This window comes from Zootoca vivipara, chromosome 3, assembly GCF_963506605.1.
Source record: "Zootoca vivipara chromosome 3, rZooViv1.1, whole genome shotgun sequence".
NCBI lineage: Eukaryota > Metazoa > Chordata > Lepidosauria > Squamata > Lacertidae > Zootoca > Zootoca vivipara.
Window position 1 is genome coordinate 45464889 of NC_083278.1, and position 17749 is coordinate 45482637.

Genomic DNA, 17749 nt, shown 5'->3' on the forward strand with positions numbered 1-17749 from the left:
ATAGACAAATAAATACAAATACAAATTTAAGAAATAAATAAATCTAAGGAAACCAGTTGGAGTTGCCCTATGTTCTCTTTTAAATGTGTAGGCTGATCTAAATGAATGTATACAAAACAGAACCAGCATATTTTGTTTTTTAAAAAGAAGACAGCTAATAAATCTCTATGCCTATGCTAAGGCTCACAGTGCAATCTAATGGAACGTTTATAGATGCTGCAACACTCTATCTGTGGAAATAGAGGCAGAAATATTCTGCTTTTGTCCACTTTCCAGGCACACCCCTCTTTATCCAAACGAACCTCACTGAAAGTACTGTCACTGGCCTTATGGCCAAGCCAGCTAACAATCTACCCTAACAATAGCTAACAATCTTGCTAAGGCAGATAACAACTTATTAGAGGCATAAGATTCTTAGAGCTATTGCTGTATTTGCACTTTGGCTATGGTTGGATTCCAGGGATACTTTGAAGGGACTTTCAAACACCCTACAAGATTCATATATTGCAGAATATGTAGAGGAGAAACAAATGTTCCCAACTACTAGATTATTCCACCAGATTATTTGTTTGTTAAATTTATATCCCACCTTTTCACCAAATGATGCTCAAGGAGGCTTAACATAGAGCGTAGGAAGCTGTCTTATACAGAGTCAGACCACCGGTCAATTTATCTGAGTTTTGTTTAACTGATTAGCAGCAGGTCATCCAGATTTCAAAGCACTTTTCCTAGCCTTACCCGCAGAGACTGGACCAGGGAGCATGTGCTCCGTCACCGAACTTTGACCCTTCCCTATTAAATGCGGAAGTTTAATGCAGTAGAAAATGTGGTTTCCAATGATGTTAACTTTTAGACTGACTTGCCTGAGAAAATGAGAATAGCTAGTGACAAAAGAACAAATCAAAAGCCGAAAGCTCCAAGCCAGCAGTCATAGCCAGTCAATTGTCCCTGCATCTCTCACAAGTAAGGGAAAGGGACTCATCCCCCGTCAACAGCATCTGGTTGCGCGGTGCGGAAAAAGATGAACATGTTAGTCACAAAAGAATTAGATTCAGAGAATCGCAACAATACACTGTGTACAGGGAACATACTGCCTTCTTATGTAATGACGGTGGCCTTTAATGAACCCACTCTAACTCCAAATAGTGAGTGTACAACCAGCATTTATAAAATGCCATCACACCACTGCAGATGTAACTTATTACCACTTTGAAATGAGCCATGTCAACCACGAAAATTAGCAGCTGTAATTTTCATAGAACATTAATTAGCAAACTGTGATGAAATATATTTAGCAAGGCATATTAAGAATTTAAAGGTGTGAAATGCTACAAACGCAAGCTACTTAGCTAATTTGCCAAAGCTAAACTGGTACTGCTGCGATCACACACTTCCTTGTACCACAGCCCTGCTGTCACAATTTAAAATAAAACAGATGCATATTTTCTTTTTCTTCAGTTTTAAAGTATTTAGACACATTCGGCGCTAAGCGTAAAGCTCTTTTACGGCTGCATGTTGTAATTAAAAGTTGCTGATGGCACTCTAAATAACGACGTGAATTAAATGCGGAGTTCTGTATATTGTTATTCTGAAGACAGTGTGAACACATTGAGCACAGCTGCTGCGCAGTCTCCAGCATTGAATTTCAATAGGACTCTGACACAAACACCATTTAAACAAACTGAGGGAGAAAAACAGTGCCAGTGTCTGATGGACTGGACCCAAAGTTAAAAGAACAGTGCATGTCTTGCTAGACAATGCTGCTCGTTTTCAGATTTATGACTAAGGATTTAGGCTCCTGCGAGGAAAGGAGAACAAACAGTCCGGAGATTTCCTCCTCTAAGTGCAGTTGTGTGAGTTGTTTCATCTCTGAGGCAAGAGGAGTAGTTTACTGCTCATCTTGCCTAGAATTCTAACACTGTAACCCAATTACCTTGTAGCACTAAGTGCCAAGGCATGGGGTGGATGAATGAGGGGTTGTTTGTTCCTCCCCTCCATTTGCTGCATAGGATAGCTGGGGAGGAGATTTGGGCAAGAGCAGGTGTGCCTAACATGTAGCCATCCAGATGCTGTTTGAATCCAACGCCTATCAGTCCCAACAAGTATGGCCAATGGTCAGGGATAATGGGAGGTGTGCTGAGGAGAAGGGAAAATATATCAAGTCTGAAGAAGGACCTTTAAAGTTTCAAACAGTTTAGAATTAGATTTAAAACACTGAGCTTCCAAAAGTGGGATACTGATTATGGTTGTAAGATACACTTTTCAGGTTAGCTTCCCCAACCTTAAACCCACCATCAGGATATGGTAAACCAGGAATAGGGAATTTATGGCCCTCCAATTGTTAGACTACAACTTGCACCATCCCTGAGCTCTGGAAATGCTGACGAGAGATAATGGGAGCTGTGAGTCCAACATCTGGAGGGCCACATGTTTCCCATCCCTGCGACAAACTATTAGGTCTTAAGCACACCCATGTCTACCACCCTACTCCAGTTTATTATTTCCTTCTGACATATTCAACATGGCACCTAGAGAAATGCTCAGTTCTTGACTGGGTAAATATGTTTCTCAAAGCATTCGAAAATCTCTATTCTCTTTCCAATTCAACTGTCTTTCTGGTAGGCACAAGACCACTAGTAAAATTAGCTATTGGAATGAAGGGTTTAAAAAAAAAATCACATGTTGTGAGGGGAATCAACACCCCCAGTCCAACTCTGTTTGCAAGAAAATATTCAAATACAGTGGCACCTCGTGTTACATACTTAATCTGCTCCGGAGGTCCGGTCGTAACAGGAAACCGCTCATAACATGAGGCGCGCTTTCTCTAATGGCGCCTCCTGCTGCTGCTGTGCCGCTGGAGTGCGGCTTCTGCTCGCATCCTGGACAAAGGTCGCAACAAGAAGCATCTACTTCCGAGCGGAGCGCATATCCCGCAGCATTCGTAAGGGGGACAGTACGTAACACGAGGTACCACTGTGGAAGCAACTCCCCATTTTTGTGCAGTCAGCATGCATACAACCGCTGGTAAGCACAGAGTTTTTGGCACTGCAATGGGGCAGGGGCATAACAGGCTTACGCACGTTCTGTTGACGCGAGCGGTGCCTTGGAATGTAACCACCCACGTAAATATGTAGTTGCCTGTATAACAACAAGAAGCTTGCCTAGAAATGCACATCTCTGCTCACATCAATACATTCATCTAGGACAGGCGTGTCCAACTTCCAAGAGACTGCAATCTACTCCCATTACATGTGTGTGTGTGTGTGTGTGTGTGTGTGTGTGTGTGTGTGTATGGCAGAGGATTGACCAGAGGTGTTGAGCTTTTTTGGGGGGGAGGAAGAGCCAAAGTTGCTGAGCTGTTTTGGGGGGGAGGTAGAATCAAAGTGATCGGGATCGACCAGGGACACCCCGTGATCGACTGGTATATCACGATCGACCTGTTGGATATCCCTGACCTAGGAAATGCAGTTGGGGCAAAATGAGCATTACAGTGGAGCTGGGTATATAGGCTGCCCATGAGAAGTGCACATTTCTATGCCACTTGCCCACGCTGGGTTGGGATAATTATAATTTGTTTTGCCATCTCTTCTTTCTTACAGTGACCATGGTAAGCTTCACAGACAGTCATAGCATACTCATTTCAGGATACTGGAAAACCATATCATTTTAAAAAGAGTTTTAAAATACCTTTCTACAGCCATGTTTTCTCTTCCCAGTGAGCAGCACTGCAAAGAGTTTTCATTTATATCACTATTACACCACTTCAGTTCTCTCAGCACAGAAACAGCCAGGAAATAAAGTGTCACATTTGGTTAATGGATTGAAACTCATGCAAGACATTTCAATCTGGTTTTCGTATTAGGGCATGGCCAAATAGAAATGGGCTAACTGTCAATATTTTGACTGTCAACTTACATTTCTCTCTGTCCATGTAATTTCTTCCCACAGCCTCACTTCAGTGGTGCCCAGATTAGTATTAGGAACTACTCCAGAACTAGTTCCATCACTGGGTAAGCATAGAATAAATGTGTGCAGAAGTCTAAAATCGCTGGTCAATTAAAAAATTAATACCAGCTAACAAAAGAGCAACATTTAAGACTTTGGATATAGATATTTAGGTTCCAATCCTATGTCGTGTTACCTGGGATTGAGTCCCAATGTGTGAGGTGGGACTTACTTCTCAGTATACACAGGATTGCAATGCAACAAAAAAGTATTGTAAAGGCTGCTATTGCTATGCTAAACCTTTGCTCGTTTCCATCTGCCCCCCTGCCCCCAAGAATGCATTAACGGGAAGCATGTCACAAAGAAGCAAACCTAATTGGCACACTGCCAGGACAACCTAGTGCTATAGTGCAACAGAAGCACGACCAATCCCCATTCCTCAAAATGGGAACTTTTTTTGGCATGAAAAGTTACAGTCTTTCTGTAAAAAGCTATGGATTGCTACAGATTCTACATGACCATCTAGGAAGTCTAAGGGTGCAAATCAACTGGACTGCAGGAACGCACATGTCCATCCCAGTATATTCAAGAGCAAAAATCAGCCTGATAGCACACTGAGGTGGTCTCTGCAGGATTCCTAAAATTTCACTTAGTAACTACAAAATTCCTATATCCCTATATCTTTCCTATATCTTTGAAATACACTTATCTGGCCAACTTACAAGAAAATATTAAAATCACCATAAAGTTACTAATGCATTAAAATAAGCGAAAAACAGCACCCTTATAAAAGTAGCATCCAGATACAGATCAACTGGAGTTAAAAAGTGAAAACCCCAGTGAAAATAAAAATGCATTCACCTCATGGTAGAAAGACACCAGACTGCCAGGCTAGCATTCTGTGGGGAGAGAAATTTTTGAGCTGGGCATCAGCACAGAAAAGGCCTTCCCCCACGTAGCCACCTGCCACATTTCAGATAGAGGGGGAGACCACAAAAGGATACCTTGTGAAGTACAATGCGCTCATAATGGCTCCCTCCCGGTTAATCTAAGAGCTGTATTCTGAATAGATCACTGAGACCAGCTATCTCTGTTCAAGATGGAAAAAGATGGAAAAACAAACAAGACGTTGAAGCCCTCTTCATACAGATTTCCACATAAAACCAGAAGTCAGGGAAGATGCTCACCCTCAATTTAAACCCACCAGTACAGAAAATAAATCCATGTAAAGATAACAGAGGATAGCACAGTTTTCTTGTGACATCTCAACTATTGCATGCCAGAAGTGGGTGAGACCATAAACAGTGGTGGGTTTAGAAATGGAATAGTAAAGATGGTAACAAAATGAGATTCTGCTGAATATGCATGGCTGTTTAACTGGGAATAATAGTTTACCAACCAAATAAACTGATTAAGGCTTGCACCTATATTTGTATAATAATCAGCAAACATATCCAAAGATAAAAGGACATAAGGGAGCAGAGAGGAGAAAGTGCAAAGAAGGAAGGATAAGATGGGGGAAAGTCATCAGAATAAAGCATACTACGGTATACTGATAAAAAGCAGCATCAAAACAGTATTTCAGGACATTTTTCTAAGGTAAATCTGTCTACACAAAGCACATTTTTAGCCTCCAGAACAAAAGAAGAGGAACAGCTTGTGTGCTTTGTGAAATCCAACACTTGTATTATAAAATACATAATTAGCTCTCAGTCTGCAAGTTTAAATAATGATTTAAATGTTTTAAACAGGAGAGAAATTCCATATTATTATCCTGCTTTCTTTGCTCTAATTCATTTCACTAAACATGGTTATATCAACTCCAATACTCCAGTGTCAGCTTTGACTGGTGCCAATAAGCTCCTTAATCAGGTATGACAACTTTCAGCTAGCGTGCCTCATTAGCACACAGCAATCCTGTTCATGATTTTCTCTTTCCCCCCACATTTCACTGCCCATTTTAAGAGGAGATGCTGTCAAAGTGTGAGGTATAAATCAGGCATGGGAAACATCCAAGCTGCAGGCCAGATGAGGGCATAAACCGCACCTACCTGTCCTACGCCTGATGTCAAATATAATTTCAGGTATGGCACAGGCATGACCCCCGGCTGAAAGTGAGGTATGCAGGTTCCACCAATCAGTAGCATCTTCAAATCCCTTGTGCCTTTTTTTGGGGGGGGCAGGAATAATTTTTATTAGTTTTCCAATATTCCCCTAATAATTGCCAAATTATAAAATTATTAGAAAACCCTTGTGCCTTTGCCTGCACAGCTTTATTTCAAACCATGTGACAATGTTCACCTACTGAAATGGCCCATGGGAGTTAGGGGAGGTGAGTATCTGTCCCTCTGGCTAGATCAGATTCCCTACCCCTGAGTAGTGAAAGCTGATTTACAATTTGTTAAGAAAATATTAAATTCTGAAATACGGTATGAAAAAAAAGTGATATAAAGCAAAATGAAACAAAACCAAGTGTTTCCCTTTTCCTGTACATCACAGGTACCTGACTGATTGTGATGGAACACACACACAGCTAAGAAATCCTACCATCCTATTATCCTGTCTTCACAGAGGGGATTCCTTACATCCAGGAAATGCATTCTGGCTTTCCAGCATGGTAGCTTATTCTATGACATTGTTAGACTATTTGTCTCGCTCAGGATTCTCTGCATTAACTAGCAGGAGCTAACTTACTCTTTCAACCGTGATAACAGGGTTGAACTTAAAAATATTCTGCATTAACAGCACATGCTCTGCTACAAAGCTGAAGTCCCTACCCACTGCTTTATTTCAGACCTAAGTTCTAGTACACAGAGTCAAACTACATGTTGCAAGACAATCAAAGCGATCCAACCCCGTTTGTAATGGGATGGGAGTGAGCAGCAGTGGAGAAAGCCGCGCGGGTACCTGGGGCGGTGCACCCAGGGGTGGGGCAAGCCGCCCATAGGGGTGGGACAAGCCGTGGGGCCTCCGGAGTCTGCCTTCCCACTCAGCTGCCCTACAGCTGGGTGGGAGACAGTGGGCGGACCATTTGTGCAGCGCGGAGCCTGCATGCGCCTAAGCCACCAAGTCTCTCCCAGAAGAGGCGCATGGCTGGGGCGTGCTGCAAGCCCTGTGGTGAGTGCCACCTGGCATTTTGTCATCCCCCTCAGTGGGGGCACCCCGTGCAGACCGCACCCACTATAGGCCCTTCCTCTGCCCCTGGGAGTGAGTTGGGGATGGAGAGATATTTGCAATGAAGGATTGGCAGATATGTAAAATGCTTAACTGTTTTTAGTCAATTTAGTCTGTTTTCTTTGTTTGTGCCAACTGAGTTCAGAAATGCAAATTAAGCCCAGCTGGAGGATGAGCCTCTGACAGCTAATTTCAGAGGAGACTTGGCAAGTGTAGGTGGGATAAAGCACTACTTTTCCTGATCTGCCCCCTAAAAACCCTGCCTCCATCCTGCCTGTGAATTTTATTACTTCAGCAAATGTGAACTAAGGGTCTCTTCCTTTGCATACTGCAACATATGCATGAAAAATAGTCCCTCTGCTTCCCCCCATCTTCTCCATAATGTAACAGATGAATTAGCTCTGTGGTTCTTTCATTCTCAAATATGACCTACTCATTCTTCATTAGAGACAAATCAGTGAAGGGGATTCATTCCTGCAACATTACACCATTCCCAAAGCCTTGGAAAATCAAACTGGTGTTGTTGTTTTAAAAAAACAAAACAAAAACCCAACAACAATTCAGCAGATACACTCAAAACAAAATCAAAATACCTAAACAAAGGCAAAACTTGTGCAAGGAAAACAAGTGCCTCAGGGTTATATTCTGTTGGTATCGGTTAGCTGACAGAATGTAATTTGATTCAGGCTTGGGTCAGAAGAACAGGGATCAAGGTGATCATTGGTGCTTCCCTACAAAAAACCTCTGCTCTTGATAGCTTGGGGACACTTCAAAACAGCAGGGAGATGATGCAGAAGATCACCTTCATCCTTGCTGCTGCTACTGCTGCTGCTTTGATTCAGCAGTCTTCCATCAAGACCTTCTGAAAGCAAAGAAATGGCAGGAGGATGCAATCTGCAGAAACAGTGTTTAGACTACTTAGCTTTATAGAAGCTTTAGCTTCCCATTTAAACTTCCATCATGTTAAGATTGCACACATTTCAAATTTAAAAGCAGAAATCAAAATTAAAAGATTGCTGATTTCCCTAACAGCAAGTTGGTCAAACAGGGACTAAAATCACGCTGGGAACAATCTTTTACGGCTTTTAACATCTGGGAGGTAAAGATTAATTTGTGCATGTCAATTAAGCAGCTGAAGTAAATTCAATCTGATGGCTACTGAATTGGCAAACAAAATTATTCTGCATGAATTTCAAAAGAAAGCCCACTACACTAGACTGTTATAAAGACATTTTTCATGCACTGATACTATGGTTATATATAATATCCAATTTGTTCTTCATTTCTGCTTTTAGATTAAATGTTAAGTACTATTGGATTCCTCGGTGTTGTTTCCTATTCTATATAATCATCACAGTAAAAGACAGAATATTTTTGTTTTTTAGAAAAAGAACAAAAAGAAAGCAAGCATTACTATGTTCTTCCACTTACATTTTGCCACCCCTCCCCTACTCTCCACATTTCTCACTATTCAAATCCATTTCTCTGCTCAAGAATATTCACTCAACAAGCACAGCTGTTATTCTGAAATCTTTACAGCTAAATCAAAGATAATTGGACTTTAGAGTACTTTTAAATTGTAGCCTAGGAAAAGAATCTAGCTTAATGCATCATTTGCATTACCTATAAAGACTGCTTTTCTATCCTTTTAAATTTAGTGCTTTTTGTATGGGGGGAGCACAAAAGAGTTATACAGTAGTTTTACAGATATGTGGAATTCTTTGCACAAAAGGGCTTTATGAGAAGCTATTAAATCTTGCAAAAGTAAAATAAAATCAATAACCAACTCTGGGGATTCTACAATGTTTAAAGTTATTAATACAAGAAATGAACTATTTCTCATAAGTGGGTCCTATTTGTTTTACGAACAGTATGTTGTAAAAATCATATTTGCACTCAACACACAGTAAAAAGGGTCATCATTTGGTGAGATTTTTTTAATAAAAAAAACCCTATAGTGCAATCAAGCATTAACAGATTCACAAAGCAATTATATAAAGGGAATTTAGTAAAGCTTGATTGTTATAGCAGTTTAAAATGATACAAATCATTATACCCAGTGTTTGCCTGAAAAAACAAATAATGAAATGTTGCAATTCTGGCATGAATTTGCACACAATATCACCACTTTGCCACAGCAGTCAGTATACCATATCCTAAGCAGTTAACACATTGGCATAGAAAGCCCTGCAGCTGTACTGTTAGGTATTCCACATCTGTCTCTGTAAAAATATTATTAATAAGTCTAGTAGTAACAAGTCGGCCATTTATTAAACAAGCACTAATTGCAATCATATCTGGCAAAACATTGCAAGGAGGGCAGCTAGTTATTATTGGTGTTACTACTTTTCAAGGAGGAAAAGGGAATTCTGCCTTTAAATGCTTTCCACTAGCACCCAGAGCACTGAACTGGAAGCTGCTTTGGTGCAACTCTGCAAATGATCACCAGAGCGAGCGTCTTTTGGTCCACAGGACAGGTGGTCTGCTATTCCTCTTCTCATCTTGACCTTCTGCTTCATTTCCCACCAGATGACGAGCCCTCTTGGGGCAAGGTCTCTCTCTTTTTTATGTGGAAAGCAGAATAGGTTTTAGAAATTCAAATTGATGTTTGAGATACTAACTGTCCTAGTAAGCAGTTACAAGAGAAAAGGCTTCAATTGAGTGAAAAACATTTTAAAACTTTGTGAGGCAGGTGCACTTGCTAAATAGCTTATTCAAAGCATTGCCAGTGGTTGACACCTGCAGTCTCAATGCTGTGTTGTGAAGGGCAATAGGAAATCACCACACTGATTTCCCAAATCCTGCAACAATCCTACAGCAGCACCATGCAAAAAGCATGAAAAGGGCCTTTTGTAAGCCAGAGATAATAGAATCATGAATTTTGAAGCAAAAAGTTTTTCCAGCATTTCCCTAAAGGTTCTTCTTTCCATTTATGAAGCCTGACTCTGAAAAAAAATAACCTTAACAGATTTTGATTTTGCATTAATATAAACATTTTAAAAGATTTTAAAAATAAAAAAATACTTGTCAGGTGATGAAATGTCACTTCAAAATGCTTGCCTGCATGAATTAATACATTAATAATTAAATAATAATAATTAATATGTATGTCAGGTTTTACAAATATTAAATCAGATCTAAAACTGACTAGGTAAACTTTCAGAGCAAGGATGGGGAGCTATTCAGATGATGTTGGACTTCCAGCAACCATCAGCTGCAGTCAGCGTAGCCACTAATGAGGGTGACAGATGTAGTTCAGAAATATTCAGAAGACCACACAATCCTCATTCCTGATTTAGGGGAAGTGTCACTAATTTAATCTAATGTACTGTGCGCTTTATTTGAAATAAACATAAACATAAACTATAAACATTCTTTTAACCAACGTGGAGATGAAGAAAAGGTGGGTGAAAGGTTTTTAGGCAAAAGCTTTGCTAGCTTTGGCTATACTGAATTGAAAAATAAAACATTTAACCTTATTTTTTTACTTTACAAAACACTAGCTCTTTTTCTGCACCATATACTGGATTAACAGCTACAAAAATTAAGAAACACATTTTGTTCACCTGCAGGTGACACTGTTGGACCACTCCATGAAAACACATAAGCAACAAGCGGTAAATATTCCTTTTCAGCATGCTCAACTGTTTTGGACTGATGAGGGATCCAAAGAAAAACATTATTTCTTCTTTTTATGTTAGCCCTTTAAAGTTGTTAAACAATGAACCTCAGCATAGCTATTAATTTAACTATTTCATTTTTAGGCCTACTAACACTGATTTTTTTTCCAGACAGTGAGTAAAATAAATGGAAGAGTGTGCATACTTGAAACTAAATCTTCTAAGCAAAAAGCCTGCTTCAATCAACCAGAACATATATAGTTTTGAAATAAAAAAGCCTTTATTATAAAAGGGGATTAAACAATTTTGTCATTAAAAAAATAGGAGAAGGTTCACAAGGAAAGGAGGCAGAACAAAATCAACATACTTTAAAGGAAAGTCGTATTTTGGCAAATCTTCTACCATTAGTAATTAAAAAATAATAAAATATATACTACCTTTCCCAAAATTCAAGGCACCTTACTCTGCTCTTATTTAGCACTTACTGAACGTTCACACTGCTTTGTACAAATCACCTCCCTCCCCTTTATTGTCCCAGTCCAAATTAGGATCCCTTGGCTGCCATTTAAAAGGAGGAGGAGGAATGCAGTTGTGGTCACAAATCTAACACATTGTCTAGCTGGGTTTTGTGCAGCATTAGAAAGTACAGTAGTTTCATGTTATAAAGGTCTAATCAGGAGAACGAGCATGCTCGCAGAATGGTACAGATGACTGTTTTGCAAAGTGCTTACTTGAATACATTGGCAACTAGTAATCTGCCACCATCACCTGTTAGTGTGTCACAAGCAGGAACCTTGAAAGCTGCCTTATATTAGGCCTGTCCATCGAAACCAGTACTGCCTGTTAGGACTGTCAGTGGTTCTCCAAGTTCTAATCAATCCTCTTCCCTTGAGATGCCGTAGATTGTACCTGGGACCTGCTGCAACGGAGTACATGAGCTCTACCACTTCGCTGCCCAGGTGTAACAGTATTCCATATGACAAAGTGATAAAGAAAACCCACAAAGGGTGCATGCAGAGGGTAGAACTCAGCACAGTGCTAAGTGGGGCATGAGTGTGGGGCATGAGGTACAGTCACACAATAAGACTTCTTCCTTCTATTGCCTAAAACAATTCTGGGTTTCCCCTCAAACCCCCAGAACAGTTTTTTTTTGGGGGGGGAAGCAGGTGGAAGTAGAGAGGGGGGAAGTTAGGTTGTGCAAGCAGACCTCATTTTGTGCATGGAACAACTAGTTGAATCCTGCCTTGAGCTCTTTGTGCAGTGAATCAAGCATAAAAATGTTTAGATGTTGTAGTCTGAATGACATCTGGCAGAAACTTTGCCAGAAGATGGGATGGGCAAACGAGTAGATAGTCTTGGAGTTCTGCCCTAAAGACTGGGGGCAGGATTCACCTAATGTGTTCCATGAGCATGAGGCATGCTGTGTCTGCTTGCCCAATGGGATTTTCATGTTGTCCTCCCCCTCACCCCCTGAAATAGCCAATGGGGGGGGGGAAGAACCTCCAGAACAGCATGCAGGGGAAGGAGAGAGGGGATCATTCTATCTGGCAAGCTGCAATGCCTGGACAGATGGAAGGTTCACAAGAGCACTGCTGAATTCCTCCCAAAATATACAATCAAGTGGGATGTAACACTTTATTCTGGGGCACATAAACCACTTTACTATAAAGATGAATCCATAAAGGGAGAACACACAGTGTGAAATAAGGAAGACTTCAGATTATAAAAATGATTGCATATGAAAAGGATGTTCAGCTCCCTATGGAGAGCTAGACATTTTTCTAGGTATCTTCAGCCTCGAACACCACTACCAACCTTTGGGTACATTGTGCTACATTTGAAAAAAGACACAGACATTTTTATATTTCCTTTTGTAGTTCGTTTAAGGGGGGGGGCGACAAGAATCTAATTTTAAATAGGGCATGCCTTTCTACCTTGTGAATAAAAGAAATTACTTTCAGCATAGCTGTGACACTGAGAAATGCTGCAAGAGATTTCTCAGCAAAGGAACAAGGCTTCCTCTTTATTAGCAATAGCTTCTTGATGTATTTTGGTATTGCTACAGGTCCCTGCCCAAATGTCGGCCAAAGGCAAATATTCTGATCCCGAAGCTCTGTGGGTGTGCAAAACGCTCAGCATTAGTTTTTTTCTCCATCTAGTTATGATGGAAGAAAATACAAGTACAGTATTATAACAACTGTTTTTTTTCTTTTCAGATGTAACATTTTTAAAGGGGAACTTTTCTTGGCAATGTCGGGGTCTTCAGAGGACCTTCTGTGATTCCAGTTGCTCCTATTTATGTTCAAAAGCCTTTATTCCAAAAGGTCTCACGTGTAAAAAAATAATAAGCGGGTCCTAAAAACAGCAAACATTAAGAAACCAGGCTACCCCACTTGTACTGTCCTCACTATGACAGTGCACAGAGTTGTGATGCTGATGTGAGGTGTGTGAGAGGGAGGGAGGGAGAGAGAGAGAATATGTGTGATATATGTCTATAGTATTTTAATTAAAATAGACCTTTAATACTAGAAAAAGATACTCCACAAAGTGTCTGTTCAGCGCATCACCCAGTTATGAAGGCTGCACATCAGTGGTACTGGGCTTCTGTCTTTCCATTCCTCCATTAAAAAACCAATAGTTTTTTTTACTGCCAGGTGGTAGGTAGAAAAGGGGTGAGGAATCACAGAGTATGAATTAAAGACAAAGGTGAGCCATGGGAGGATACACATATCTGGCTCCATCTCGTGTAACATTTAGGAACCAATGGCCCTTTAAAAATTGCAAGTGAAACAGCAGTCATCAGGAGAAGGAATGGCAGAGTGAGCAGAACAGCAGCTAGGCAACCAACAACCTGAGTAATTAGCAATTCCAAATGGAGACTATACTGCCTGAAAATACAGAGATTTTGTCACACATGCTTAATAACTAAAAGTAAAATAAATAATAAAATTATTACAATCACAATTATTATATTTCCAGAAGCGAAACCATGTTTGTCTGTTTCAGTTTAAGTTATAATACATTTGTTAGACTTTAAAGTGCCACAAAAATACTCCTAGTATTACATTATATGCTAGCAGGGAGTTCCCAGCCCTGCATAGTATTCTTAAAAACAGAAAATATTGTGAATTTTATTTTTTTTTTATTTTTTTTTGGTTTAAAAATACTTTTATTTCAAAATTTTTAAAATTACATAATAACAAACCAGAAAGAAGCAAAATACAAGAATAAGAACCAACAGAAAATCCTCAAATAAGAAAAGGAAGAAAGAAAGAAAAAAGGAAAAAAAAGAAAATTCAAAAATCCCTCATTCACGAATTTACATAAATCATATCTTGTACTAATCATGCATACAGTATACAGTATATATGCATACTGAAAAGAACAATGAAAAATTAAAGATACCAATAGAAACACAGATACAAATAAGAAAAAAAAGGAAAGTATAAAGAATATAAAAAATATAAAAAGTGCTTCCGATTGTCTGTCCACTGTTGTTTTACAATATACTCCTCTTCTTACTTGTTACGTTCCCACTTTCCTTTCCGGCCAATTCCGGATAGTTTTTCTTACTTTAACCTAACATATATTATCTCTTTGTACGGATCTTAGTTTATTGTGAATATTGTGAATTTTAAGTGGGTAGTGCACTTTGTGAGTTAGAACCAAACACGTCAAAAATCAGGTAAAATCAAGAGTCACCTTTTGTCCGCCACCTTGGTTCAAAATGGCACCTGACACTCAAACACTATGAGAAACTGCTGTGCACACCTGAAGAAGCCCTCGTGTCAAGTTTGGCGATGATATCTCGAGAGGCAGATAAGCCTACGCCAAAAAACAGGCCAAACAAAAATGGGAGCTGTGCCAAAAACTGTTCCCTCTGAGCAAGGCAGGAAGACATTTGGGAAGTGAGGAATTCTAGCCCTTCCCCACACAAACCATCAAGTCCACTTTTGCTTACCCAAAGTTGGTTGTCGCCCTCCCCTTGAAGGGAAAAACTGCATTGTTCCCTCTTCTGTCAGAATCATTTGCCACTGGACAGAAAAGCCATCATGGCTGAAGTGTCTGAAGTCCATCAGCGGACAAACCCATCAGGGTGCTAATCCATAGAGCTCAAAAAGTCTTGGTGTCATTTGCCACCCTCAGGGCTCCTTGCTCTATTCAGCTCTGACACGTCCGTTGTCTGCTTCACTTCTTTCTACTGCACTGTCATCACAAAAGCAATCCATCTACTAATCTTTGAAACAACAATCTGCTTGCCCCCTCCAAGCTATTTCCCCCTTCAAGAAAAGCAACACTGCGCGAGTAACTGGAGAAGTGCCCACTTCACTGAAATATTAGCTTACACAAACAAGTTGTATTTTCGCAAAGTAATAAACCAGTTATATGTAGGAGTTGTGCTACCGACTCTCATTATGGATTTATTAACGTCTCTGTCTCAGAGTTTCAAACATTACCTAACATAATAAACCACATCAACATCTGTCTCACAAGTGTGCTTACCACAAATCTGATTAAAATAGACATTAATGCTGCTCAGATCTTTACAGAAAACCTCTATAAATGAGCTTCAGGAAACTAATTCGCCCACTCCACCTTTTCTACTATGTGGGGAGACAATATGTAAACAGACAGTCCCTGCTGGGTTCTGCTATGCACAAAGAACTGTGAATGAACAAAGGCAGCCATATTGACTTAAGAGTGTCTGTTCACCAGAATAGATTTTTTTGTGCACCCACGTATCCACTGCATGTGGCACTTTTACAGTTGGAAGCTCAGTGTTGGAAGATTCAGTACTTTTTTCACACAGCACATAGCTCAACTATGGGATTCACCCCTACAAGAGGCAGTGATGGTCGTCAACTGGAATGGCTTTAAAGGAGGACCAGACAAATTCACGAAGGATAATCAATGGATATAAACAGCTCTCAATGGCTACTAGCCACAAATGGCTGCCTCCCTGGTTGGAAGCAGCATGTTTCTGAACATCAGTTGTTAGGGAACACAAATGGGGAGCCTGTGCTCAGGTCCTGCCTGTGAGTTTCCTGTAGGTACTTGTTTGAGCACTATGAGAAAAGCATGCCGGGCTACGTGGGCCAACATCAGGGCTCTTCCTATGCTTACACAGAAGCTGAAAGCTCCATTTGTGTATTTCTAGATCTGTTCGCTTCTCTCTCAGATCTGCAAGTGGTAAGAGCACTGATACTGGTGCCATGGCACAAAACAGTTTTTCAGAGTCTTCCAAGAGACGCTAGGGCCACTTGGAAGTTCATATGGAGTTGGTTTCCCAATAAAAGTATCAGTAAGTAAGAACAAGTTTCACTGGATGACTTATTTCTTCATCACTACTGTTTATGCCTTGGCAGTTGAAAGCATGCATACAGTGGAGTGGCGTGTGTGATCTATGCTCATGCAAGGCACTGGTGAAATGCAAAAGGCATGGATTTCTTTTTTCTCTTTAAAAATTTTATTTTCTAATTTTGGATTTTTTTTAGACATACAAATACAAAACTTCCCTATATATATATATATATATATATATATATATATATATATATATATATTGACTCCACCCCTTTTGCAGTTTCTTATCATTTTTAATACTGCATTTCCTACGTTATTCGATTTATTAGCTATTCCCTGATTTTTCTTTAACGTTGCATTTAACTTCTTGCTTTACGTTAATCCTGCTAACGAGCTTAAATGTATACAAAGCACATTTATACACTACTGCTTGCATCCATCAATATATTTATGCTTGTCATGTAGCATACCTGGGTTCGTAGAATCTCACTTTTCGACAACTGCATATCACCAGTCAGCTCTTTCACTGTGATGCCTAGTGGCTCCAGCCGCTTACTGAAGTAATTTGTCATCTCAGCTGCCAATGCCTTCATAGGAGCAACATAAACAATCTGTACCAAAAAGGAAACCAGTTTGATAAATGAGCAAAGTGTACAAGACTGTTGGTTTTGCAGCAACTGATACAAATCACAATTTATTGTGAAATATTATACCTAGCACTTACAGCAACGGGGGAAAAACCTAATAGGGGTAGATGGAAAGTGTTTATCGGTGCTGGATAAGTGTGCAGCTTTTTAAAAGACAATAGATTTTGTTTACACGGGCTTATCATTTTGAAAATTGGTTCTGCATCAAAGCTAAATATATTTTCAAAGCTTTTCACATGGGTAATAAGATTTTCAGAACAGAAAAAGGAATTACATAACAGAGATGAAGTAAATCAACAGGCTCCATCTCCGTGTGACTTGGGGAAAACACAATGTCCTTGAAAACTTCTTGAATCCATATAAATGTGCACAACTCTATAATGGGCTTTATCTTACAAGTTATAAAGCTGTCCTGCAGTTCATTACATTCCTACCTTAAACTCGTCCTTTTTGATGACTCCTTGCTGAACATGCTGACGGATTTCATGCAAAACTGTTAACATGGCAATGTTAGTCTTTCCAGCTCCAGTGGGCGCACAGATTAGCATGTTTTCATTTGTATTGTAGGCAGTTTCAAAAACTATGGACTGGATTCGATTTAACCTTTTCATGCCCTTGAAAGCAAGTTGCCCAATCTGCAAAAAAAAAGTCCAGAAAAGAAAAGAAGCATTCAACTAAATAATTAAAACAGTTGCTGTTGACAAGGACTAAAGTGTACAATTCTCTCTAACTTTAATTTGTCCAGTTCATTGTTATGAACTACACCAGGGTGGAGAACCAGATACTGGACTCCTGGCTCTCATTAGTCCCAGCCAGCATAGCCAACAGCCAGGGATTATGAGAGTTATATTATTTGTCCAACTTTTATTTATGTTTATGTATTTCTTACCTGCAGTTGATTCTATTTGGTTTACATCAAGGTCAACAAATGCAATCAAGATAAAAACAAGTTAAAAACAAACAATAAAAGCAGAAATTGCTTTAATTGCTCACTCGAATAAAAGTCTTCAGCTGTAGTCACAACAACATCTGGAGGGCCCCAGTTTCCATCCCTAGACT

At 39.8% G+C, this 17749-nt stretch overlaps 1 protein-coding gene across 2 annotated transcripts in view; it reads right to left on the bottom strand.

Annotated features, from left to right (window-relative positions):
• The window catches only part of ASCC3 (activating signal cointegrator 1 complex subunit 3), a 203584-nt gene that overhangs the window by 143520 nt on the left and 42315 nt on the right, over positions 1 to 17749 (bottom strand). For both annotated transcript variants that reach the window (XM_035109325.2, XM_035109326.2), the window contains exons 9-10: positions 17125 to 17325; positions 16514 to 16654 (exon numbers count right to left, since the gene is read on the bottom strand). In XM_035109325.2, coding sequence (XP_034965216.2) covers positions 16514 to 16654; positions 17125 to 17325 — 342 coding nt within the window. The remainder of the gene's footprint in view (positions 1 to 16513; positions 16655 to 17124; positions 17326 to 17749) is intronic.